Source organism: Leucoraja erinacea, chromosome 10 (assembly GCF_028641065.1).
Source record: "Leucoraja erinacea ecotype New England chromosome 10, Leri_hhj_1, whole genome shotgun sequence".
NCBI classification, from domain to species: Eukaryota; Metazoa; Chordata; class Chondrichthyes; order Rajiformes; family Rajidae; genus Leucoraja; species Leucoraja erinaceus.
Genome location: NC_073386.1, coordinates 34,734,746 through 34,762,623, shown reverse-complemented (window position 1 = coordinate 34,762,623; position 27,878 = coordinate 34,734,746). Strand labels below are relative to the sequence as shown.

The 27,878-nt window shown below is 45.9% G+C and overlaps 1 protein-coding gene across 1 annotated transcript in view; it reads right to left on the bottom strand.

Moving 5' to 3' along the window:
- Positions 1–27,878, bottom strand: part of dnai4 (dynein axonemal intermediate chain 4) — a 73,006-nt gene that overhangs the window by 36,736 nt on the left and 8,392 nt on the right. The window contains exons 2-7 of the mRNA XM_055641931.1: positions 22,621–22,804; positions 9,549–9,724; positions 8,538–8,644; positions 7,010–7,166; positions 6,016–6,155; positions 1,365–1,532 (exon numbers count right to left, since the gene is read on the bottom strand). Of these exons, the coding sequence (XP_055497906.1) occupies positions 1,365–1,532; positions 6,016–6,155; positions 7,010–7,166; positions 8,538–8,644; positions 9,549–9,724; positions 22,621–22,804 (932 nt within the window). The remainder of the gene's footprint in view (positions 1–1,364; positions 1,533–6,015; positions 6,156–7,009; positions 7,167–8,537; positions 8,645–9,548; positions 9,725–22,620; positions 22,805–27,878) is intronic.

Here is a 27,878-nt window from a genome sequence, read left to right as displayed (position 1 = left end):
ACATTTATTCTGCAAGAAAAAACTACATTGAAGACTCAAACTCGCGACTGAGTAACTGCCGGGATCAAGGCGCAAACTCGCGACCTTAGATCGCCTAAGGGCATGTAGCCCCGCTAGGGTGACATGAGTGCGGGAGGTGATTTAATGCTGCGGGCACATTTACAAATGGAGGAATTCATTAAACACACTGCATTTCATACAAACATTTATTCTGCAAAAAAAAACCCAGATTGAAGACTCAAACTCGCGACCGAGTAACTGCCGGGATCAAGGCGCAAACTCGCGACCTTGCGGATATGAGCCGAGCACTCTACCACTGAGCCAGCCATTAAAATCTACGCTAAAAAATTTCCATTCCGAAGACCGACAAATTCTGAATTACGAAAAGTGTCTGGTCCCAAGGCTGTCGGATAAAAGGTTGTGCACCTGTACTTCCTCTTTTTCCAACTTGACTCCATTTAGTAAATAATCTGCATTCCTGTTTTTGCCACCAAAGTGGATAACCTAACATTTATCCACATTAAACTGCATTTGCCCACTCACCCAACCTGTCCAAGTCACTCTGCATCCTCATAGCATCCTCTTCACAGTTCACACTGCCACCCAGCTTTGTGTCATCTGCAAATTTGCTAATGTTACTTTTAATCCCTTCATCTAAATCATTAATGTATAGTGTAAAGAACTGCGGTCCCAGCACCAAGCCTTGCGGTACTCCACTAGTCACTGCCTGCCATTCTGAAAGGGAACTCTTTGTTTCCTGTCTGCCAACCAATTTTCTATCCATGTCAGCACCCAACCCCCAATACCATGTGCTCTAATTTTGCCCACTAATCTCCTATGTGGGACCTTATCAAATGCTTTCTGAAAGTCCAGGTACACTACATCTACTCGCTCTCCCTTGTCCATTTTTCTAGTTACATCCTCAAAAAAAGTTACTCCATCATTTTGTGTCCATTTTCAATGTAAACCAGCACCTACAGTTCCTTCCTACACACTCTAATGACCATGTGGGCTTCTGCTGCATGCCCCACTTTCCTCCCGCAATGACATTTGGTTATTGTAAATTACTCCTTTATGGAGATAAATGGCAAAAGATTCATTGGATGTAATACTGGCCATAGTGAGGGGAAATAAAATAGCAGGGCCACATTAATATAAGTAGGGGGGACGAGACTGATGGAATTGTACTGTAAGAAGCTAACATGGTCCCTATGGGTCAAAAAGCTTCTTTCTGTGTGGTATTAATAAGTAAACAAACAGGAAGTTAGAAGTCATAATGACAGATTGTAAATCTATAACATTTTATGGAGAAATCAGTTGAAATCATCTCTATTTAATAAACTTTTTCATTATTACATACTTACCTAACCCTAAAGAACTTAGAGCTGATAACGTTTGAATTATAGTTTTGTCTAAATTAACTTGTGCTGGTAACGAATCTTTTTTCTGTTTCATTGGATTGAAGGCAGCGTCTGCATACAGTTCTCTTTCCTTATAGCTATCATACAGGTCCCAGGTTGTTGCCATGACAGCTGGAAAGCAAAACATTGTAATTTGTCAATGTGTCATTTGGATACTTCAGCTAGATTTCCAAACATGGAATTAATTTTTCACCACAAGCAAAAATAATACCGGTGTAACCAACTGAGAGCAAATTTTGACACAAATGCAAGAGTAAGGGGTGATATCAAATATATGTAGTTATTTTGAAGCTCAGCCTATTTCATCTCCCCAGTTTAATCTCCATCTGATTGGTTATTTTGCATCTTAGCACATTAAGATCATGCATATTTTCTGGCTGTTTCAAACAAAATGTCAGAAACATATATAAAGCCTATATAAAGCATCCAGTCACATCTATCCAGTCACATCTTCCCATCTCTACACCTTTCTGCCTTCCGCAACTCCTTGGTTCACTCATCCCTTCCCACCCAAATGACCACACCTATCCTCCCCCTACAATCAGTCTGAAGAAGAGTGCATACCCAAAATGTTGCCTATCCACATTCTCCAGCTGTTACTCCAGCATTTTGTGTTTTTTTTTGTAAACAAGCATCTGCTGTTCTTCGTTTCTATACTAGGAGTACAGGTACAGGTAGTTCTCTGAAAATGTGATCTCAGGCAGATAGAGTGTAAAGAAGCCCTACATTGGCCTTCATCAGTCAGGGTATTGAGTATAGAATTGGAGACGTTATGTTTCATAGCAAAAGGATTTGAGTATAGGAGCAGGGAGGTTCTACTGCAGTTGTACAGGGTCTTAGTGAGACCACACCTGGAGTATTGCGTACAGTTTTGGTCTCCTAATCTGAGGAAAGACATTCTTGCTATAAAGGGAGTACAGAGAAGGTTCACCAGACTGATTTCTGGGATGTCAGGACTTTCATATGAAGAAAGACTGGATAGACTTGGTTTGTACTCGCTAGAATTTAGAAGATTGAGGGGATATCTTATAAAAACGTACAAAATTCTTAAGGGGTTGGACAGGCTAGATGCAGGAAGATTGTTCCCAATGTTGGGGAAGTCCAGAACAAGGGGTCACAGTTTAAGGATAAGGGGGAAATCTTTTAGATGAGGAAAACCTTTTTCACACAGAGAGTGGCGAATCTCTGGAATTCTCTGCCGCAGAAGGTAGTTGAGGCCAGTTCATTGGCTATATTTAAGAGGGAGTTAGATGTGGCCCTTGTGGCTAAAGGGATCAGGGGGTATGGAGAGAAGGCAGGAACAGGATACTGAGTTGAATGGCGATGCAGGCTCGAAGGGCCGAATGGCCTACTCCTGCACCTATTTTCTATGTTTCTATGTTACAGTTGTATAAAACATTGGTGTGGCCACATTTGGAGTACTAGATTCAGTTTTAGTTACCCTGCTATAGGAAGGATGTCATTAAGGTCATAGGTTAAAGGTGAGAGGGGCAAGATTTGAAAGGAACCTGAGGGGCAACCTTTTCACTCAGGTGGTGGTGAATATATAGAACGAGCTGCCAGAAGCAGTAGTTGAGGCAGGTACTATACCAGCACTTAAAAGACGGATACATGGACAGGAAAGGTTTAGAGGAATGTGGACCAAATGCAGGTAAATGAAGCATCTTGGTTTTCATGGATGAGTTGGGCTGAAGGGCCTGTTTCCATCCTGAGCTAAAGTACCTGTATTCGACTCCCCTTCAATTTGGGGAAAGAAGATTGTGACCATTCACCTTATCTATGCCCTTTGGGTTTTAATACCTCTATTAGGTCCCCGCTCAACTACTTAGTCCAGGGAACAAAGGCGCAGCCTATCCAATCTCTCATTATAACTCCGTGCCAGTATCAACCTTGTGAATCTTTTCTGCACCCATTGCTGCTTAATGACATATTTCCTCCAGGTAACCACAGCACACAATAATTCAGGTGTGGTCTAATCAACATCTTGTACAGTTCCAATATGATTTCCCAACTATTGTACTCATGTGATAGGAAGGAACTGTAGGTGGTTTATACCAAAGATAGACACAAAGCACTGGAGTAACTGAGCAGGTTGCCTGACACGCTGAGTTACTCTAGCACTTTGTGTCTCTCTTGTATGCAATGCCATGACTGATGAAGGTAAGTATGTCAAATGCCTCCTTCACCATCTTGTCTACCTAAACCTACCTGTAAAAACCTTCAACGAAGTACAGACTCGTATCACTAAGTCTCTCTGTCCTGCCACACGCTTCAGGGTTCTACCGTTTGCTGTGCAAGTCTTGCGCTGGTTTGAGTTATGAACTTGGCTTCCAAGATCCCCCCCACACATTAATGCTGTTAAGTGTCTTGCCATTAACTGTATATTTTCCCCTTATATTCAACCTTCCAAAACTGCACACTCAACACTTGCTCAGGTTAAAGTCAATCTGCCAATTTTCTGCAGTTGATCTATAGCCTGCTGTATCTTCAAACAACCTTCCTCACAGCCTGCAACTCCTCCAATATTGGTGCCGTCAACAAACTTACTCACCAACCCATCATACAACATAGCCATTGTGAATCCCGCCGTACATTGTAACCTTCTGGATCAACCTACCACCTACCTACGCAAATTGGACAAACAGCATCTCATATTTCCTTTGGTATGAATATTGATTTTTCTCACTTCAGGTAGCCCCGGCATTCCCACTCTTTCTTTCCCTCAACCCCACCCAAGTCACACTCACTTCTCGTTTTCACCTAACAAACAGCTAACAATGGCCTTTCCTTTATCATCTTTTTTTGCATATCTTTTATTCATTGGTCTTTATCTCTCCACATCATCGTCTATATCTCTCCTTTCCCTTATCCTTTACCAGTCTGAAGAAGGGTCTTCTCTCCTGAGATGCTGCCAGTCCCGCTGAGTTACTCCACCTTTTTGTGTCTATCCTATCTTGCCTCCCTCAATAACCTGGGATAGATCCCATCAGGCCCTGGGGTCCTATCTACCTATCCTTACTTTGAAGATTACTTGCCATAACCTCCAATTTCTCATCAGTGTTTCCATTTGCTGGCCTGCTGCACTGGTTCTCACCCCCCCCCCCCCCCCCCCCCCCCCCCCCCTATTATTTAGTTTAAACCCATATGTGTAGCCCTGTTTGTCAGTGTTGCCAGAATGAAAATTTCAGTTATTATAGATTGAAGCATTCTGAAACAAATATAATACATTTTACTTGGATGACCCGAAATTAAAGCGTATAATTAGTTAATTACCTAATTGTAGCTAATTACAAAATTGACCGTTGTGACGGAAAATAGTAATAAACACCTAGACTGCCATGAAAATTCAAAAATGTGATATTCTCAAGATCAGAGCTTTAATATTATTGTATTATATGTTGTAAGTCTGTAACAGATAGGTAAATAAATTACAATTTCTAGCAATAGACCAAGTCTTTATGGAGCAGATCAGTTGCCAGCTGGTACATTGGCATATCATAATAAGTAGCATCATCATACTCCTCAGATTGTAACCAATAAGCAACTCTGTACACCTTGTTTTTCCTCAACTTTTCAATTTTGGCATTGTAAACTACAAGTTTTTGCTCTTCAAACCACACATGGCATGCCTTTCTGCCCACTGCTTTTCCATTAACAATGTCCTGTAGATTCAATTTCTTAAGAAAATGATATCTTTTTTAAATAGCCTAAGTATCCAAATAACAAAGTAATCCCATTCACACAAGAATTCACAATATAACATGATTTTAAAATCTCACTGTCATGAATTTATATCCTAGATGGAACGAATTTAATGTTTAATTCCCATAAATTAATCTAAAAACATCCACCCAAAATATAATCAAATTATTGTTTTTTGCACAATACATGGGACACAAACTGCTGTGAATATTTGGTTTAAAAATAATGATCATGGAGAGAGAATAACACAAAATATAGACAATTTAGATGGCTTATCTCCAATAAAATGGGCATTTTAATCATCTTGCTTCTGGAACGCTATTGATTAGAACGTTGCATTTGTGGTGAATTTGAACCCCATATCGGCAGGTAAAACACTGCCGGTTCCTATGGGGCCCAAATCACTTTTTCGCAATGTAAAATTAGATTAAACCCATCCCATGAAGCAAGATTATATGTAAAATAGACGACTTACACTTTGTTTTGTCCCGTTTTTGTGATACGTCACGTTGTAGGCGTTGAGGGCGTTCGAAGTAGCTTTTTATTTTAATCCAAATATTAAATTGTCCAGCGATTTTCTTTTAATATAGCGCGAACGGGAGTCGGATCGGTTTTTCTTCAGCAGCTTAGCAGCCCGAGGAAGTCCGCCTCCGATAGGCAGTACAAAACGGCATTTTAATCCCCCCCCCCCCTCAAAGGCGCCAAATTCGCGCACACGGCCAGTGGCAGAACTGCAGCACCGCTGAAGGTAAGTTTTGTAACATCGCTAAAACTTTGCCTCAATTTATCTAACTTTTTCACCATCCTCAAATTTGCTGGTGCTCTGCATTATGTGCCAATAACAAATAAACTAGATGTTTGAATAATATGTTTTGTTTGCTTGATAGTTTACCTTGTTCTTTTGTGTTAATTTTGTCACACTGAATATCCTTGGATTTTTGTGCTCCAGTGAATGTCTGTGCCATCCTTTCAATGTAGCGATCATTGCCAACTCGCTCCCTGCAGAGTTCAATATATTGTGCATTCCTTGTCCTTAAAATGAAAAAAATGCCAAAGTTTGCATTCACTTTTGCTACAAATATTGCGAGGCGTGGAACAGGAGCAAAGACTGGGATCAGCTGCAATATTTGGTCCATTTTCTCCTGGTAGTACCGAGGTCCAATTTCATGATGTGCCAAATACTCAGCAGATCAGACAGCATCCGTGGTGCACATGGATAGGCTCTGAATGCAGTCGAAGAAGTTAGAGGAAGATGATTTAGACTTTGTGTGTAGGAAACAACTGCAGATGCTGGTTTAAATCGAAGGTAAACACAAAATGCTGGAGTAACTCAGCAGGACAGGCAGCATCTCTGGAGAGAAGGAATGGGTCGCGACCCGAAACATCGCCCATTCCTTCTCTCCAGAGATGCTGCCTGTCCTGCTGAGTTACTCCAGCATTTTGTGTCTATCTATGAGTTAGACTTCCTCTGACCTCATCACGTCTTTTTACAGCGCCAACCTTCCTGTTCATCGCGGTGTGTGTCTGTTTCACCTTGGCTTTGCACCGTGGGAATTTTTTAGACAGCGCTCCCCCGCGTGCCCTGTCCCCCGCCTGCATAACAGGCTGGTGAAGGAAGCAATGTGTTTGTGTTCCACTCTGACAGTCGCCGTACCAGTTGCCGGTTTTTCAGGCGACTGTCGGCAACTTGAAAGTCGCCGGCAGTCCGCCGAAAAATCGCCTGTGAGACTGGCTCATAAAGCTACAAGTTCAGTATTTCACAAACTCTGGTTTGCTCTGCAGAATAAACAGCACCCAGCTTACTTCAAGAAACTGCTTCCATTCAGTAATATAAATGGTAGATTAATCAAATAATATGGTAGGATATTTACGATGTAAACACTTACTTTACAGCTTCTGCTTCTCCTGAATCCACTGAAATTATTTCAACTGGAAGATCCAGAAAAGTATATGTTTCAGTCTCTGTCAGGTACACATCAACAATGTTATTTAGTTCATCATCTGTCAGTTGTTCTCGTACATCCTCTCTCCGCATTTGTTCATCTAAAATCGTGAGTGTTTATGAAAGGCACAAATAATAATCCGAATTATCATCTAAAATTAACAGATTTGTTTAAAATGTTGAAATATTTTAGTCAAATGGGAGAAAATGGTTTCCACGGATTGATAATTAAAGAGCATCACTTTAATTAACAAAGAACCATCAACTAAGGAACAAAGGGAATATCTGCCTGTACATAATTATCTAGGATACATTTTCTGTGGCAGATAACTGTTAGGGTAATAAATTAACCACATTGGCGTAATAGCTTCAAAAAGAAAAATAGCAATAGAATGCCTCGGAATGATGGGGACACAGCAACAAAGTACATGCTTTTTCAGAAAACTTAGTTTGGTTCGAAACAGTATTGGTTTAAATGGCATCTTTCCCTGCTTTAACATTTTATCCTTCTATAATTTCCCACTCTCTAGAACAGGGTACACACCTGTCAAACAAATCCTGATCACACATTAGCTGCAATTCAGATTAGATACTAATCCACAAGTGACAAATTAAAACCTGACATGATTACCCTTGACAGCATCGATGTATTGATGTACAAAGGGATTTTGGGATCCAAGTCCATAGCTCCCCGAAAGTGGCAACGTAAGTAGATAATGGTAAAGAAGCCGTAAGGTATGCTTGCCTTCATCGGTCAGAGCAATGAGTACAAGACTCAGGAAGTCATATTGCAGTTTCATAGGACTTTGGTTAAACCGCATGTGAAATATTGTGTGCAACTCTGGTACACCCAATATATAAAGGTTGTGGAGACTTTGGAGATGGTGCAGACCAGGTTTATGAGAATGCTGCCTGGATTAGAGGGTATTAGCTTAGAGTGCATTGTTTTCTCAAGGAGTGGTCAGTGCCTTGAACACACTGCCAGGGGTAGTTATGGAGGCAGATACAATAGAGGCATTTGAGAGGATTTTAGATAGAGAAAGGATATGCAGAGATTGGAGGGATTTAGATAACGTGCAGGCAGAGGAGATCATGTTCGGCATGAACATTATGTGCCAAAGGGCTGTTCGATGTTCCATAATTAAAATAATAGCAAAACTTATAATTCTCTCAAATTCCCTTCCAATACCAATATTAAAAATGTTTAAGAAAGTATCATTAAGTACTGTAAAAATGCTTCCAATTTATATCAATACCACATTATAGTGGCTGAAATAGCAATATATGAGCAATTATAATTTATCAAGACATTAAATGTAGCTACAGTATTTTTCATGAAATTTCCATCTCAAAAAATAACAATATAAGTAACCAAAATAATAAACTTTATGAATTAGTAACTAGGGAGTTAATGACATTATACTCATAAATCTGTACAGTGTTAAGCTACAAAATATGGTGACAAATCTTACAATGTATACTTGTAACCTCATGATGCACACTAGAATCTCCAATATCATCCATTGAATCTGAAAAAGTACGACTTGTTCTGGAGATGCTACCGCTGTCAAAAGTGGATCTGTGGATAATAGAGAAAAGAACATTGACAGGAAATGCAGGTAAGTACACCCGCACACTTTGTTGTGATCTGTAATTTGTCTCTGCTTTGTTTAGTTTAGTTTAGTTGAGAGATACAACGTGGAAATGGGCCCTTTGGCCAGGCAGTCCATGCTGATCAATGATTACCTGCACACTAGATCTATCCTACACACTACGGACAATTTACAGAAGCCAATTAACCTACAAACCTGCCCGTCCTTGGAATGTGGCAGGAAACTGGAGCACCTGGAGAAAACCCACGTGGTCACAGGGAAAAAGTACAAACACCACACGGACAGCACCCGTAGGCAGGATTAATTGACACTAGACCAAGTGCAGACCCGTTGGGTCCGTTACCCGAACGTGCAGTAGAGGGAGGGAGGGGGGGGAGGAGGGAGGGAGGGGGGGGGGGAGGGGGGAAGGGGGAGGGGGAGGGGGGGGGAGAGGGAGGGGGGGCAGAGAGGGGGGGGCAGAGAGGCGGGGGGGCAGAGAGGGGGAGAGGTGGGGGGAAGGGAGGGGTGAGGAGGAGAGGGGGTGAAGTGGGGGGAGAGGAAGGAGAGGATGGGGGAGAGAGGTAAAGTGGTAAGGAATCAAAAGGCCGAATCTGGCACCCACAAACACACACACGCACACAGACACACACAGACACACACACACACAGTTTTAATATATAGATAGATAGATAATAGATGCCAAATTTTGTGAGTTTCATACCAATTTTGAAATGAAGTGGCCTGAAAAGCCCTAAAATCCAAAAGCTTATTTTATGTCAAGCACCACAATGGAATCCACAGTCACGGAAATGTACAATAGGGGTGTTATCCCTTTCCAGAACAATGTTCAAAATCTCAACTGAACGAGATTTAAGACAAAATGAGAGTTACCTGGTAAAGGGTCCTCCATAACTGACATTTGCTCCAGTTTGGTAAAGTGTGCCAGTGAAGGTATAGTCAGAAGTTGTTAAATCTTGTGAGGAGAAAATTTTACTTTGCCTGGCTTGTGGAATATTAGGATCCAAGAGTGGATGGGGAGTGACATCTTTTCCATTTTCATCAAATACCTAGAAATTGATACAAACAGCAATATCAGTTGAGCATGATCAATAAGCATTTAGTAAGGAGATAGCGAGCTCAATAGCATGGTATGAAGAAAATTTCTCCCTCAATGTCAGCAAGGTGAATAAGCACATCATTGACTTTAAGAATCAAAATGATGTACACATCTCAGTCTACATCAATGGTGCCGAAGTGCAGATGAACAAGAGCTATAAGTACTGTGACTTAAATATCACCATTATTCAATGTTTATGAACTTGGCAACAAACCTGAATGAATACACTGCAGTTGTTAATGACTAGAGCCAGGATGTTTAGGCGCTAAAAATCTCTGAAATAGGCAGGCAAAAAATTACAAAATAGGCACGAAAAAGGCATTTATTGGCAAAAAAGGCATAAAAAGGCATGTATTTCCACGACCAAAATATGTTTAAAAATGATAATTATGAAGGAATACTACATTATTGCCTGGCTGCACATAACTACTAGCATTGTTTTTAAATAACTGGTGTTAAGCTATGCCGTTTGTCAGACAGAATATGCTTCAGTTGTGAAAAACTTCTTTCTACCCCAGCTAACGTCACTGGTGCATTCCTGAAACAAGCTACAAACTCTACATTCATGTTGATATCTTGTACTTTTTGACTTCTCCAATACTTCCAATGTCAAGAAATACTCCTTTGATGATTGACCTGCCTCCAGTTTACCGATGACCACATTGGCAACATATCTCACCACAGCATTGGTTGTCTCGTTTATTAAGATCCATATTTTGATGCATGCAACTTCATCTCTAATGTTCTGCACAACAATGTTGAAGTTGCTGTCAACATAATTTTTCTGTAATGATGACTCGCTCGGTATAGGTTCCGTTGTGTATTTCCCTAAAAAACCTCTGAGAGATTTGTTTTCCAATTTCCACAGTGGAATTGCAGCATCAATGAATGCTTTGCACAGAGCACTCGAAGCGATTGGAGCCAGCAGTAAATGTTGTGAGGAGACAAGCTTGCGTATTTTGCGGTCAACTTGCGTTTAGCTGTCTGTTCATGCTTCGCAAAACAGCACAGAGTTGTCTGTAGAGAATATATCACTCCCGTACACTCTCATCAAATCATTCAGTTTTTTACAAGGCGTTGACGACTTTAGGCATTTTGATGCTTGCAGGGGTAGATCCTACAGGAGCGGGGTTGCAGACCTCTTCAGGCAGGTCAAGTACAAGCTGAGAAGAGGAATCAGAGCTGTCAAGGAAAGGTACTCTGAGAAGTTGAGGAGCAAGTTCTCAGCAAATTACTCTTCTTCAGTGTGGAAGGGCTTGCAAGAAATCACAAGTTACAAGAGGAAAACTCCCCGCTCCTTGGGCAATCGTCAGCTGACCAATGACCTGAACGAATTCTACTGCAGGTTCGATTAACCCTGGTACCCCACACCGGATCCCCAACCAACACTTCACACCTACTCACAGCTTGACTCCAATATGAAAAGACTAGATCCTTCCCCAATCACCACTTCACACCTACTCACAGCTTGACTCCAGTAAAAAAAGACTAGATCCTTCCCCAATCTCCACTTCACACCTACTTAAAACATGACTCCAGTCTGCAAAGACTGGACCTATTCCCACGCACCCCTCTCCAATCACCACTTAACACCCAGTTACAGCCGGGTTTCGCTCTGGTGCTGTAAATTTTCTTGTAAGTCATGTTAAAATGGCAAAAAAGGGCTGATTTAGGCACTCAATCGTCAAATGGGCAATACAGACCTCAATCTGTATGAATTGGCAGCAACACTTCCTCCATGATCACCACCAGCATAGGAGCATCTCAAGGATGTGTGCTCAACCCCCTGCTCTACTCACTCTATACTCACAACCATGTGGCCAGAAAGAGTGTGAATTCCATCTTCAGGTTTGCCGACAACACTACCATTGTTAGACAAATTACAGAAGACAATGAGTCAGAATATAGGAAGGATGTCAATCGACCTACCAAATGGTGCCAGAAGAACAATCTTGCACGCAACGTCAGACTAAGGAACTGATTGCAGAATTTGGAAGAGGAAGGATGAGGATCCACAAACCTATCTTCATCGATTGGACATCGAAGGAGTCAAAAGCTTCAAATTCCCGGGTGTGCATAGCTCTGAAGATCTATTCTGGACCCAGTACATTGATGCAATCATAGAAAAAGCCCTTCAATGGCTTTACTTCCTGAGAAGATTTAGAAGATTCAGTAGGTTAACTAATATTTTTGTGAACCTCTTCTACAGGTGTACAGAAGAGAGCATATTGACTGATTGATTCACGGCCTGGTTTGACAACTCGAACACCTAGGAACGAAGAGGATTGCAAAAATTGGTGTACAGCGCACTACATTAGTGTACTGCCCTCCCCACCACCATCAATGTGATCTCCAAGAGTCGCTGCCTCAAAGGCAGCCAGCATCAACAGTGACCCACACTACCCTGGCCTCGCTCTCATTTCACTCATCATCGGGAAGAAGGTATAGTAGCCTGAAAACTGTAACGTCCAGGCTCAGGTACAATTTCTTCCCTACAACCATCACGCTATTAAATCTCCAAATAGACTTGTACCCAGTCGCTCTCGACCAGATCCCACAAAAAGAAAACATTTGACGATCTTGAAGGTCTCGACCCAAAACGTCACCTTTTCCTTCGCTCCATAGATGCTGCCTCACCGGCTGAGTTTCTCTAGCATTTCTGTCCACCTTAAATTTTTCCAGCATCTGCAGTTCTTTCTTAAACACTTGACGACCTTAACCTTCACCCATCTTTGGAAGAGATCAAGAAGACCATCAGTCCAACCAGCATAGGCAAGGCCTCAGGCAGGACGGAATCCCTATTGAATTCTACAAGGCAGCAGGTCCTGAGATACCAGACGCCTTCCACAACATCTTGTCCAACATCTGGGAGACAGAAAGTATGCCCGATGAATTCAGGGACGTCACTGTTGGCTCCTTGTTCAAAAACAAAGGTAGCAAAGTTGACTGTTTCAACTACCGAGGCAGATACTGACGTGTGTCATCCTTAACCGCCTAATCGATAAGGTCGCGGAAGCAAGCTTGCCGGAGTCTCAGTGTGGTTTCAGATCTGGTCGCAGCACTTCTGACATGATCTTCAAGGTCGGACAGATACAGGAAAATTGAATTGAGCAGAAGATGGACCTCTACGCAGTCGTCATCGACTTGACAAAGGCCTTTAACACGGTCAACCGGGAGGCTCTGTGGTTGATACTTCACAAGCTCGGCTGCCCAAGAAAGTTCATCCAGATCATCCGCCTCTTCCATGATGGTATGACAGTAACAGTTCTGGTCAACGGCAAAACTTCTGCACCTATCGACATCTCCAATGGACTGAAGCAAGGTTATGTTCTGGCCCCTGTACTCTTCAACCTCTTCTTCGGCTGCGTCCTGAGTCAAGCACTCCAGGACCTCGACCATGGCATGCACCCGAAGTACCATCTGAACAAACCTCTCTTTGACCTTCGACGACTGAACGCCAAAACCAAGACGCCAGAACAGCTAATTCTCAAAGCTCTTTTTGCGGTTCCCTGCGCCCTCATGGTTCACAAGGACCTCTGGTGCATTGTGACCAAATTTGCAGAAGCAGCACAGGCATTTGGTCTCACAATCAGCCTCAGCAATAGACAATAGACAATAGGTGCAGGAGTAGGCCAGTCGACCTTTCGAGCTAGCACTGCCATTCAATGTGATCATGGCTGATCATCCACAATCAGTACCCCATTCTTGCCTTCTCCCTATATCCCCTGACTCCGTTATCTTTAAGAGCCCTATCCAGCTCTCTCTTGAAAGTATCCAGAGAACCAGCCTCCAACACCCTCTACGGCAGAAAATTCCACAGACTCGCAACTCTCTGTGTGAAAAAGTGTTTCCTCATCTCCGTTCTAAATGGCTTCTCTTGTTATGAAGGCCAACATGCCATTCGCTTTATACACTGCCTGCTGTACCTGCATGCTTACTTTCATTGACTGATGAACAAGGACCCCCAGATCCCGTTGTACTTTCCCTTTTCCCAACTTGACACCATTTAGAAAATAATCTGCATTCCTGTTTTTGCTACCAAAGTGGATAACCTCACATGTATCCACATTAAACTGCATCTGCCCACTCACCCAACCTGTCCAATTCACCCTGCATTCTCATAGCATCCTCCTCACAGTTCACACTTCCACCCAGCTTTGTGTCATCTGCAAATTTGCTAATGTTACTTTGAATCCCTTCATCTAAATCATTGATGTATATTGTAAATAGCTGCAGTCCCAGCACCGAGCCTTGCAGTACCCCACTAGTCACTGCCTGCCATTCTGAAAGGGACCTGTTAATCCCTACTCTTTGTTTTCTGTCTGCCAACCAATTTTCCATTCATGTCATCACTCTAGCCCCAATACCATGTGCCCTAATTTTGCCCACTAATCTCCTATGTGGGACCTTATCAAATGCTTTCTGAAAGTCCAGGTACACTACATCCACTGGCTCTCCCTTGTCCATTTTCCTAGTTACATCCTCAAAAAATTACAGATTAGTCAAGCATGATTTCCCCTTTGTAAATCCACGCTGACTCGGACCGAGCCTCAGCAAAACGGAAGTCATCCACCAGCCGGCTCCAGACTCTGCAGCACCGCCCCAAGTGTGCACATTGACAGCACACAGCTGAAAGCCGTTGACTCCTTCAAATACTTGGGAAGTGTAATATCATCTGATGGCTCCCTGGACAAGGAAATCTCAACGAGAATCAGCAAAACCAGTCAAGCACTTGGACAACTGTGTACACGAGGGTTGAACCACCACAACATCAAGCTGTCAACTAAACTCAAAGTCTACAAAGCAGTTGTGCTTTCCAGCCTGCTCTATGGCTGTGAAACGTGGACCTTGTATAGGAATCACAACCATCAACTTGAGAAATTCCATAAGTGCTCGTTACGGTCCATCATGGGATGACAAAGTGTCCAACCTAGAAGTATTGGACAGATCAGCTTCACAAGCATCGAGGTAATGATCATCAAAGCACAGCTCCGATGGACTGGGCACGTCATCAGGATGGACGAAACCCGCATGCCTCGACAGGTCTTCTACAGCGTGCTCTCCGATGGACAAAGGAACCGTGGGCATCCTAGGAAGCGGTACAAAGATTGCGTCAAGGACCATCTCCACTATTGTGGTCTTGCGCCCCAGCAACTAGAAGCCTGCGCCAGCGACAGAACACGCTGGTGTGCAGCAGTTCGAACAGCAGCCAGAAGCTATGAAGAGCGCCGCCTAGAGCAACTTACCAAAGCCAGGGAGAGGAGGAAGGCTGCCGCTCAGAACCCGCCCGCAATGACCTTCATCTGCCCCCACTGCCCTCAAGTGTGCGGTTCACGAATTGAACTTGTGAGCCATGTCAGAACTCACCAGAATTGTGACTGCACAACCCGCCATCTTAGGTACTGACGAGCCACCACCACAGATTCCAAACTACATAGAATCGGGGACGTTATTTTTTAACTTGTCACTATTATTGTTTGTTTATTTGTCAAGTCAACTTTATTTGTCACATACAAGATGTGCAGTGAAATGAAAGTGGCAATGCCTGTGGATTGTGCAAAAACAACAGAACATGATCAGTATTTACATTATTAGAAAATATATATATATTTTAAAAGACACAACACAACAGTAAATTAGTACAGTAAATTAGCCCCTGGTGAGATAAGAGTTTACAGTCCTGGCGGCCTGTGGGAAGAAACTCCGTCTCATCCTCTCTGTTTTCACAGCATGACAGCGGAGGCATTTGCCTGACCGTAGCAGCTTGAACAGTCCGTTGCTGGGGTGGTAGGGGTCCCCCATAATGTTGCTGGTTCTGGATCCTGGGTATAGGTCTTGCAGGGGGGCGAGTGTAGTTCCCATAGTGCGTTCGGCCGAACGCACTACTCTCTGCAGAGCCTTCGTGTCCTGGGCAGAGCTGTTCCCAAACCGGATTGTGATGTTGCCAGACAAGATGCTTTCTACAGAGTAGAAGCACTGAATTTCCTCAGCTGCCTGAGGTGTTAAAGGCGCTGCCTTGCCTTACTCACCAGTGCGGCAGTGTGTGTGATCCATGTCAGATCCTCTGTGATGTGGACTTCAGGTATTTAAAGCAGCTCACCCTATCCACAGTAGTCCCATTTATCTCCAGTGGCATGTACGTCCTCGGATGTTGTGCCCTTCTAAACAATCACCTCCCTGGTTTTAGTGACATTCAAGAGGAGGCTGTTGTTCTGACGGGCACATTGAAGTTGCGTCTAAGAAGACACACCAAAGCCTATACTTCATCAGAAGACAAAGATAGTTTGGTGTATCTCCACAATTCTTATCAACTTCTACAGATGTACTCGAGGAAGCATCCTAAAGGGATCATCACGGCTTGGTTTGGCAACGGGTCTTCACAAGACCACAGGAAATTGCAGTGTTATGGATGCAGCCCAGTCCATCACACAAACCAGCCACCCTCCTCCCACCATTGAAGTATAGGTAATAGTGACAAATAACATCAAAGATCCATATCACTCTGGGCATGCTCCAGTTTTACTGCTACCATCAAGAGAAATGTATTGAAGCCTGAAAAGAGTGACCACCTGGTTCAAGAACACTTTAGTCCTTGCAATCATCTGGCACATGAACACTATACAACACTAATCGTAGCTACTATGATCTCCAATGGACTTTCTTTGATTGCACTTCAAAAAAAAATTATTTGCACTATTATGGTTATCTAGGATTGTTGTCCTGGCACCATTCAAACAGATTTTCAATCTCCCTCCTGCACTCTAATTCATCGTTACCCATTATTTGTCCAACAACAGTGGTATCCTTGATAAATTTAAAGGTGACGTTTCAGCTTTGTCTAGTTGCACAGTCTTAGGAATAGAAAGAGTAGAGTAAGGAAGACATAAATAATCTGCCGGAAATAGCAGGGAACCGGGAGTCAAATGAGATGGAGGAACTGAGTGAAATCCAGGTTAGCCGGGAAGTGGTATTAGGTAAATTGAATGGATTAAAGGCCAATAAATACCCAGGGCCAGATAAGCTGCATCCCAGAGTACTTAAGGAAATAGCCCCAGAAATAGTGGATGGATTAGTGATAACTTTTCAAAACTCTTTAGATTCTGGAGTAGTTCCTGAGGATTGGATGGTAGCTAATGTAACCCCACTTTTTAAAAAGTGAGGGAGAGGTAAAACGGGGAATTACAGACCAGTTAGTCTAACATCGGTAGTGGGGAAAATGCGAGAGTCAGTTATTAAAGATGGGATAGCAGCACATTTGGAAAGTGATGAATTCATTGGACAAAGTCAGCATGGATTTATGAAAGGTAAATCATGTCTGACGAATCTTATAGAATTTTTCGAGGATGTAACTAGTCGAGTGGATAACGGAGAACCAGTGGATGTGTTATATCTGGACTTTCCGAAGGCTTTCGACAAGGTCCCACAAAAGAGATTAGTATGCAAACTTAAAGCACACGGTATTGGGGGTTCAGTATAGAGAACTGGCTGGCAGACAGGAAGCAAAGAGTAGGAGTAAACGGGTCCTTTTCACAATGGCAGGCAGTGACTAGTGGGGTACCGCAAGGTTCAGTGCTGGGACCCCAGCTATTTACAATAAGATTGAGGGGGGGATCTTAAAGAAACTTTAAAAATTCTTAAGGGGTTGGACAGGCTAGATGCAGGAAGATTATTCCCGATGTTGGGGAAGTCCAGAACAAGGGGCCACAGTTTAAGGATAAGGGGGAAGTCTTTTAGGACCGAGATGAGAAAATCATTTTTTACACAGAGAGTGGTGAATCTGTGGAACTCTCTGCCACAAAAGGTAGTTGAGGCCAGTTCATTGGCTATATTTAAGAGGGAGTTAGATGTGACCCTTGTGGCTAAAGGGATCAGGGGGTACAGAGAGAAGGCAGGTACAGGGTACTGAGTTGGATGATCGGCCATGATCATATTGAATGGCGGTGCAGGCTCGAAGGGCCAAATGGCCTACTCCTGCACCTATTTTCTATGTTTCTATGTTTCTAGTAGGCAACTGAGTGCACAGCCCTGAGGTGCTCCCATGTAGATAGTTATAATAGAGGAAGTGTTGTTGCCAAGTGTCTTGCCAATGAGGATCCAATTATGGAGAAGACGTACAGAGAGCAAGTTCTCTAATTTAATGACAGGTGTGGAGGGGATGATGGTGTTGAACTATAGCCTGACACACATGTTCTTATTGTCAAAGTGGTCCAGTGCAAAGTGGAGAGCGAGCAAGATTACATCCCCTGTTTGTTCATTGTGGCATTCTCTGATTTAGACTAGTTGATTCAGCATGGGTGAAAATAGCTCTTTTAGCTTTCTTGTAAAACTACTCATTAAATTATTCCTCATTGGATAAGCCTGAGAAGGATAAAAATAACATTTAGTTTACTACTATCATTGTCACATGTACCAAGGTACAGTTGCGTGCTATCCAATCAGCTGAAAGATTGTACATGATTACAATCGAGCCATCCATAGTATACAGATGCAGGATAATGGGATAATGTTTAGTGCAATATAAAGTTCAGTAAAGTCCAATAAAAGACAGGCCGAGGGCCTCTAATGAGAAAGATGGTAGGTCAGGACTGCTCTCTCGTTGGTGAAAGAATGTTTCAGTTGCCTGATAACAGCGGGAAGAAAACTGTCCAAAAATCTGGAGGTATGTGTTTTCACACTTCTGTGCATTATGGGGAGAGGGGAGAAGAGGGAGTGACCGGGGTGAAATTGATCCTTGATTATGCTGGTTGCCTTGCCCTGGTGAAGTGTAGAGGGAGTCAATGGAAGGGAGGTTGGTTTGCGTGATGGTCTGGGCTACGTCCAGAACTCTGTAATTTTTTGCAGTCTTGGATGGAGCTGTTCCCAAACCATGCTGTGATGTGTCCCGATAAAATACTTTCTATGGCGCATCCGTAAAAGTTGGTGAGAGTCGCTGAGGACCTGATTAATTTTCTAAGCCTTCAAAGGAAATAGAGAGTTCAAGAAGGAACTGCAGATGCTGGAAGATCGAAGGTACACAAAAATGCTGGAGAAACTCAGCGGGTGCAGCACCATCTATGGAGCGAAGGAAATAGGTGACGTTTCGGTCCGAAACGTCACCTAATTCCTTCGTTCCATAGATGCTGCTGCACCCGCTGAGTTTCTCCAGCATTTTTGTGTACCAAAAGAAACAGAGATGTTGGTGTGCTTTTGTGGCCATTGCTTCAGGACAGGTTGCTGATGATATTTACTCCTAAGAATTTGAAGCAGATTTGAGGAAATGATTGTAGTCTTGGCACCAGGTGACAAGGTTCTCAATCTCCTTCCTGTATTCCATCCGTCATTATTTGACATCCGGCCCACTAGTAGTATCATCTGCAAATTTGTTCATTGAGTTGGAATTGAGCTGATTATGTTCCGAATTGATGTAAGCCCTCAAATAATTTGTATCTGTCCAGTTAGATGGATTTAAATGGCATACCTTGCATAGAATTCTCTTACCTAAGAAAAGGAGCTAGCTGATCAGGACTGATAAGTGTTTTCAATTTTATTTATTTTTTTAACTATTCGTACTGTTTATATCAGGAACTGGATTGTTTTTATTTATGTGTGAAATGTTTAAGTTTTTATGTGCGATGCTCCGGTATTCCCTGAGAAACGTCATCTCATTTTGCACTGTACAATTTGTTGCTTTGCATGGTGATAATAAAGAATGATGATGAATTCACCATTTTGTTGCATTATAGAATTGTACAGCATGGAAACAGACATTTTGGTTCAACGTGTCCACACCGAGCAGTGGGCACCCTTTCATATTAATCCGATTGCCTGGCAATTTGTGTAAATCCCTCTATCCCTCAACCATTCATGTGTTCAGCTGGACACACCTTAAATGCAGTAAGCTGATCCAGCTTCCACCACTTTCTCTGGCAGAGAACTGCTGATACTCACCATTCTCTGGGTGAAAAAGACAAAACAAACTCTAAAATTCATTGATGTTATAATTCGAGAAAGTGAGTTTCTTCTTCCTGCGTTTGAGGCAGCAGAAGTCTGCAGCAGGGTGATGCCATCCGGTTCGACGTCCGTAGGTGCCCGCCATAAAAAGGGCGCATGCTCCAGATTGGTGCCAAGCTGCGCCGCTGCTGCAGTGAAGCACTAACTATTCCTTTCATACCATATGTTTTATATTCAAAATAAACAGCACTCACATTTCATAAGTCATTGAAGCAAAACAAGACAAGTCATAGAAGAAGAAACTAAACTGAAACTTTTCTTATCATTAACATTAGACTTTATCTTCGCAGATATTGGGTTTCATTTGCAGTCTTCTAAGCTCCTAGCATAATTTACAATTTTGGATGGGTCAAAGCAAGAGGATGAAGCATCAAAATACTGAGACAAACAGACAGAATGATCTGGTCAAAGATCGCTTTATGTGTAACTTCATCAATTTACAAAGTGGATCATGTGATTATACACAATTCATTTAAGAACCCAATTATTATACATCTCCAGACTTCAGACCTCAATTGCTTCAGTTCAAGCAGATAACATAACTCCTAAGTAGACATTTCATGTTGAGACCGTTCATCAGGTGATGATTCACTCTGATGAAGGGTTCGACCCAAATGATCACCTATTTCTTTTCTCCAGAGATGCTGCCTAACCCGCTGAGTTACTCCAGCATTGTGTCTAACTTCGGTGTAAATCAGCATCTGCAGTTCCTACTTACCACAACTGCTAAGCAACCATATACATATCTGATCCAAATAACTATCATTTCTCTGTTACATGCACAGTTTATCATCTTAATTTTGTCTAAACTAGATAGTTGGATAAAGACAGAAAAATCTGGTGGAGAATTTATCTTATTTTAACATGTAAATGTGGCTTCACTTACAACCCAATGCTATGAACATTAAATTCTCCAATTGTCGGTAACCTTTAACGATTGCCACCTTGCACCCCCATATCCCGCCACCCTCCCCTCCCTTGTGCCACACCTGAACTCACACCTATTTCTCCCATCCTCCTCCTCCTAAATTCCTGGCGCTGGCTTCACAATAAGCAAGTATGGTATTCCGACTGCGCATGCCCAGGTCAAAGGTCACTGCATTAACATTGCTGTAAGCAGTAGAGATGTATTCATATAGACATTCATTTCATCTGTTTTTTCCAGCTTTGATTCTTCTAGGTAAGAAAATACTGCTTTCAAACTATGAATTAGTTGTATTTATTGTTCCTTTGTTAAAAACTATGTTGATTTTATCGTTTTTATTGCTTTATGCTTCGGTGAGTGAGCGAGATCGTGCTGCTGCGTGGGGTCGGCGTCGGGGTCCGTGGTCGGGATGGGGCGCAGGTCTCCGGCACTGCGGGTGCTGTTGAGTTGCTGCTGGGCCGTCCCCGTCCCCTCCCAGGTGTCCCGCCCCTGTCCGGGGTGGCCCTGCAGCCAGCTTGAGGGGGAGGCGGTGGCTCTGGCTCCCGGGGGGGGGGGGGGGGGGCATTTCCCGGCGGGCCGGGGACCATCGGCTGCACCTTTCTCCTTGTCCAGTGGCTGTCGGTTGGTGCTGGCGGGGGGCAAGCGCCAGTCATCAGCAGGGGTTGCTCGGCGGATCAGGCAACATCTCTGGAGAAGGGTCTTGACCCGAAAACGTCACCCATTCCTTTACTCCGAGGATGCTGCCTGTCCAGCTGCAGTGCTTTGTGTGTATCCCCGTTGATGGCTGGTGCTCAGCTTTCGCTGGCAACGGGGTAGTTGGCCGGTGGCCGCTGGGCGTGGTGGGGGGTGCGGCTGGCAATCTCCGGCCCATCGGGGAGCGGGTTCCTCGGGAGTTGGAGTGGGGTTGCCGCTTCTTCTCCACGCTGCCTGTGGGCCTGTGACCGCTGGTGTCCTGTCGGTCCGGGGTCACTCTAGGCGTGGGTGGGGGAAGGGGCGGTCCAGTGGCGGTTCGGAAGCGCTTGCGGCGCCGAGGACCCAGGTTCGATCCTGGCTGCGGATGAGGCATGCGTCTGTGTGCGCACTCTCCCCTGTCTCCCACTCACATCTGCCCCCTCTCTCTCCGCTCTCCCGCTACCTGTTTCTTTGGGGGGGATGAGGAGTTGACCATTTATGGGAGTCCCTTTGGAATCGAAAATGTCATTGCTTATTCGTATTCATAGACAAGGCTGAAGAATTCCATTGCCTTGAAATTAGCAGAATAGTGAAATCTGACTCAGAAACTATCATTGTTGTGTTCCTGTCTGGAATACATTAATTTTCCTATAATGTCACCACACGGCCCCCCCGTTCCTCAGATTATATTATTTTTTAAACGTAAATTATGAATAAAGATAAGAATTTATACACAGTTTCTTCAGCCAGCGCTTAATTCACTTTTTCTTTATGGTGAATGACCTTTGACAAATCACATGATTCCTTACATTTTTCAGAATACCGAACTCACTTATTTCCTACCATTCTATCTGTCTGTCTCACATCTACTTTAATCTCTACCCTTTGTTCCAAAGATCTGCCTATCAACCTCCTACCCCCTCACCTGTATTCACCTATTACCTGGCATACTTTGTCCTGCCTCTGCTCTCCCCCAGCTTTTATCTCCCTCCCCCCTACAATCAGTGTAAAGAAGCGTCCCTCCCTGAAACATCACCTATCCACCTCCTGAGATGCTGCTTGACCCAATGAGTTACTCCAACACTTTGTTCTTTAGTGCCTCAAATCTATTTTTTTCACCAGCTCCAGGGAAAATGCTTAGCATTAATTTAAAGTAAGTATGGCAAGTCTAAGTTGGATAAACAGTTTATATGGAAAAATTCTGTCACAATTCCCAAGTGTTCACATCCAGACATGATGCTGAACACATAAAACTGTACCTGTGTGGTATGTCGTCCTCCTGCACTATAGCCTTTATCCAAGAATTTATCTGCTTGTATACTTATCCTTGGGCGACCACTTGATCCGAACAAATTGAATACGTTTTTTTGGCTTTTACTGCCTAAGTTACTGGAACTGCCATGAGTAGAATGCTTCTTCACACTTCCTCCAAGTTTGGATTGCCTACAATGTCAAACCAAAAGAAGCCATTAAAGATTCAAAATACTGCAGTGTTTTGGTAGCAGAATGTGCAATATAAAAAAAGATGCTGGAGCCAAATTACTTAAACGTGCAGCATATTTCTTGATCAAAATGTTTAATTTGTCATCAGTACTATTTTACTAGGAACAAGAGAGCTCTAAACACAAGCACTGTATTTTACTACAATGTACTTTAAAATGCTTTCCCTGAAAATATATCAAGATTTCAGGGAAAAACTAGTTCACATAGCACTTGCTATTTTACATTGTCCAAAAACTGCCGATGGTACCTATTATCCTTCAGATGAACTCTTCACAAAGTACAAAAGCAAAATATAGTCTATGCTGAACACTTGAAATAAAAAAGAATAGGCTGGAAAGACTCAGCAGATCAGGCAGCATCTGTGAAGATAGGAACAAAGTTAACATTTTAGGTCAATGACCTTGCATTCTCCACCAAAGTCCAGGAGCTTCATATATTACAGGGTATGAATTGGCTGAAAATGAAGATTCAAATCAAAATCAATCTGGTATCAGGTCTTAATATATTTGGAATGGCTGCCTGGCATGAACAAGGGGACCAGCCCTCCCCTGTGATGCCGCGCGCACCCCCCTTCCCTCAATCTCTACCCTCTCCCTCTCTACCCTCCTCCCCTTCGCTCTACCCTCCCTCTCTACCACCCTCACCCTCTCCCTCTCTACCACCACCTCCCTCTCTAGCCACGCTTGTGCAGTTGGGGGCAATGCGTGAGTGGGTAGGGTGGGGGATAGAGGAAAAGGAGCAAATGAATAATATTAATATAACTAGACCAAGTGCAGACCCTTTGGGTCTGTTCCCCCAACGTACGGTTGTGGGGGTGGGGGGGGTCACACACACTAACTATCCCCCCCCCCCGCACTCATGCTAATTACTCCCTTGATATTATATTAATATTATTAATTTGCTCCTTTTACCCCATAACCACCCTATCTACTGACGCATAGCCCCCAACTTGCAGTCACATCCAGAGGGGCAGGGGGGCGGGTGGGGGTAGAGAGTGAGGGCAGAGAGAGTAGGGGCAGAGACAGAGAGAGAGATAGACAGAGACACAGAGAGAGGGGCAAAGAGGGGTAGGGGGTGGGGGGGGGTGAGGTGAGGAGCAGGGAGGGAGGAGAGGGGGGGGAGGAGGGAGAGAGGGAGGGGAGGAGGAAGAGGGGGACGGGGGGGGAGGAGAGCGGGAAGGGGCGGGAAGGAAGAGCGGAGGGGGAAAGGGGGGGAAGAGGGGGCGGAGAGGGAGGGGGAGGTGGGGAAGGGGGGGGGGGAGGGGAGAGGGAGAGGTGGGGAGTGTGGAGCAGGAGAGGGGGGGAGGGTGGAGGGAAGGGGGGTAGGGGTGTGTGGAGGGGGGAGGGGGAAGGGGGTTTAGGGGAGGAATGGTGGGGGGGAGGGGATGGAGGGGGGGGAGAAAAAAGAGGGGGGAGAACGGGGAGAGAGAGGGGAAGAGGACGAGGGGGGAGAGGAGAGGAGAGGAGAGGGAGGGGAGGGGGGAAGGGGGGGAGGGAGGGAGGGGAGGGGAGGAGGGGGGGGGGGAGGGAGGGGGGGGGGGGAAAGAGGAGAGGAGGGGGAAAGAGGGGAGGGGGGAAGAGGAGAGGGGGGGGAGAGATTTCTGGGGGGGGGAAGGGCAGGAGGTCGAAAGAGGCGCAGGAGGGGGGGAAGAGGAGGGTGGAGGGAAAGAGGGGGGGGAAGAGGAGAGGGGGGGGAAGAGGAGAGGGGGGAAGAGGAGAGGGGGGAAGAGGAGAGGGGGAAGAGGAAGAGGGGGAGAGGTGTAGAGGAGAGGGGGGGAGGAGAGGAGTGAAGGGAGGAGGGATGAGGAGGAGAGGAGAGGGGGGCAGGAGAGAGGGGGGGGGGAGAGATGAGCGGGGGAGCGGAGAGGAGGGGGGAGAGGAGAGGGGGGGGGGACGGAAGGTGGAGGGAACTCACATAGGGGGATAGAGAGGGAGGGGGGAGAGTCGACAATAGCTTCTTTTGTAGGGCTGAGGAAGCAGACGGGAGGTTGGAGGAGAGAGAAAGAGGGGTGGGAGAGGAAAGGCGGGGGGGGAGAGGAAGAGGGGGGGGAGCTGGAAAGGGGAGAGGAAAGGAAAGGGGCAGGGGAGAGGGAAAGGGGGGGAGAGGGGAGCAGAGGGGGGTGTGAGGGGAGAGGGGGGGGAGAGGGAGAAAAAATATTTTAGCCATAGACCAAAAAGGACACATCTGCAAGCATTGTAGAACCAAAAGAGACACTTTTTTGCAAACAATTTTTAGAACCAATAAACACTTTTTGCAAACATTTTAGAACCAATAGACACATTCTGCAAGCGTTTTAGAACCACTAAGGACACTTGCATTTGAGTAGACATGTGTTCAGTGTTATTCACAGCTCAGAGAAACGTGACCCTCTGCCTTCCTCCAGCTCGCAGACACTGATTGAGGCACACCACTTCCTGGTTTTATAGTCCCTCCCACCTGCCGCCAGCAGGGGGCAGCAGAGAGAACGGGGAATTTTGTAAAATCACTAATGTCTCTGTCATTTTTCATCGACGGGAAAAATGCTCGGCACACACACGGCGGAGGGGGGCTCTGAGCAAGGTGGCCAAAAATGACGGCCATGGGTGGCGGCGTTTTCTCGGAAATCGCAGCACAGATGGCCAAAACCGGTCAAGAACAGACTTTTAGTAATATAGATATCAAGGGGTGGATTAGTGTGTGTGTGTGTGTGTAGTGTGTGTGTGGTGTGTGAAAGTTGGTGTTTGTGGGGGTGTGTGTGTGTGTGTGTGTGTGAGCGTGTGTGTGTGTGTGTGTGTGTGTGTGTGTGTGGTGTGTGTTTGTGTGTGTGGGTGTGTGTGTGTGGGTGTGTGGGGGGGGGGGATGGTTAGTGTGTTGTGTGTGATGCCACAGGCCGCCCCCCCACAACTGCATGTTGAGGGAACGGGACCCAATGGGTCCCACTTGGTCTTGTATAACTTTAAAACTCTCATCTTGTATATATGTGTATGTGTCTTTATATTTTCGCAAATTTTTACATATTCTAATTCACATTTTTCCCTCAATGCAGTGATCAGCTTCACTTAAGATTTTATGCCGGCGGCGGCCTCTGGCCGGGATCAACCTGAGAGCTCCAGTCGCAGAGCCTGTGGACTCGCCATCGCGGAGCTGGCCGTCTTCGGAATGGGAGGAGCTGTGGTGGCGTGCGGCTGCGACCCGACTTCGGAGCTTCGGAGGCTCCGGCCGCAGGCCCGGTGGACAGGAACATCGGGAGCTCGCAGGTCCCTGGTGGGAGACCACTTTTCGGAGCACCCACAACGGCAACTTCTACCGCTGGAATCGCAGGGTTTAAAGGACTCGGAGCGGGGCCTAACATCGCCCGCCGGGGGCTTTAACATCGGGAGCCCCAGTTTGCCTCGACGATGCAGTTGGACTGCTGGACCCTGGGAGAAGAACACCACGGGCGGACACCATGGCTCAGGTCGGCGCCCGTTTCATACATGCACGCTCACGGCCCGTTTCACACATGCCCACTCATGCTCGGGTCCTCGAGGCCATGGAGCCTTGCTCGGGGTCCTCGGGTCGACATCTGCCTGCCCGCAGCCTCCCCCGTGCCCACGCCCGCCCGCAGCCTCGCTCGGGTTCTCGAGTCGACGCCCGCCGCCTCGCTCGGGGTCCTCGAGTCCACGTCCCCCAGCGGCCTCGCTCGAGTCCTCAGCTCGACGCTCACAAGGGGTCCTCAGGTCCACGTCCACCCGCGGCCTCACTCGGGGTCCTCGGGGCGGCCCGGTGCCTGATGGGGAAGCTGCTGCCGCAGGCCAAACCCGGCGACTGTGCCTGGCCTGGAGCAGAGCCTAGAGCTGGAGTGAGGGCCGAGCCCGGGGCTTGGGATGGGGCCGTGACCAGCACCGAAAAATAACCTGGAGATGAAGTCAGGGCCTGCCCAGAGATGGTCGGGGCCTGGACTGGTGACTGTGGCGGCCGAACTGACGGTTGCAGTCTACAGCCAGGGCCAGGCTGGGTACGATCACCAGGCCGAGTTCCAGGCCCTGACGCTGTTCTACGACGTGGGTAGGTGCTGCCTCTAACCCCTCACCCCCCCCCGACTCTCCACCCCCACCCTCTCTGCCCCCCACCATCTCTGCCCCCCTCTCCCCTCTCTGACCCCCTCCCTCTCTGCCCCCTCACTCATCTGCCCCCTCACTCTCTGCCTCCCCTCCCTCTCTGCTCCCCCCCCCCCGACTCTACCCCCATCCACTCTGCCCCACACCCTCTCTGCCCCCCAACCCTTTCTGCTACCATCCCTCTCTACCCGCCCACTCCCTCTCCACCTCCCTCCACTCTACCCCCCCTCCCTCTCTATCCCCCCCCTCCATCTCTAGGGAGTGGTGAGTATTGGGACCTATGGGTGAGTGGTGCACTATTGCGTTCGGGAACCAGCCCTTCCCGTGCTCCGCACATCCCCTCTACCCCTCACTCTCTACACCCTCCCTCCCTCTCTACCCCTCCCCCCTCCCTCTCTACCCCCACCTCACCTTCTCACTCTCTAACCCCCTCTGTCCCACCTCCCCCCCCCTCTGCCCCCTCCCTCTCTGCCCCCCCCTCTCTCTCTCTCTGCCCCCCCCCTCTCTCTCTGCCCCCCCCTCTCTCTCTCTGCCCCCCCCTCTCTCTCTGCCCCTGTCCATGCTCCCTCTCTACCTCCCTCTCTAGGCGCGCCTGCGCAGTTAGCGGCTATGCAAGGGTGAGTGGATAGGGCGGGATGTGGTAAACGAAGCCAATTAACAATATTAATGTAATATCAAGGGGGGGGGGGGGGGTTAGTGTGTGTGGGGGGTAGTTTGTGTGTGTGTGTGTGACGCCCGCAGGCCGCCTCCCCCCTCCCCCCCCGCCCGCAACTGCGTGTTGAGGGGACGGCACCCAACGGGTCCCACTGGTCTAGTACATAACTAAAACTCTGATCTTGTTATCTTTCGGTTTGCATGGTCTTTTCATTTGCATAAAAGGTACGCAATAGCGCTACGATTTTTCACCAGCTCACTCACCGTTCACCTGTGCTGCG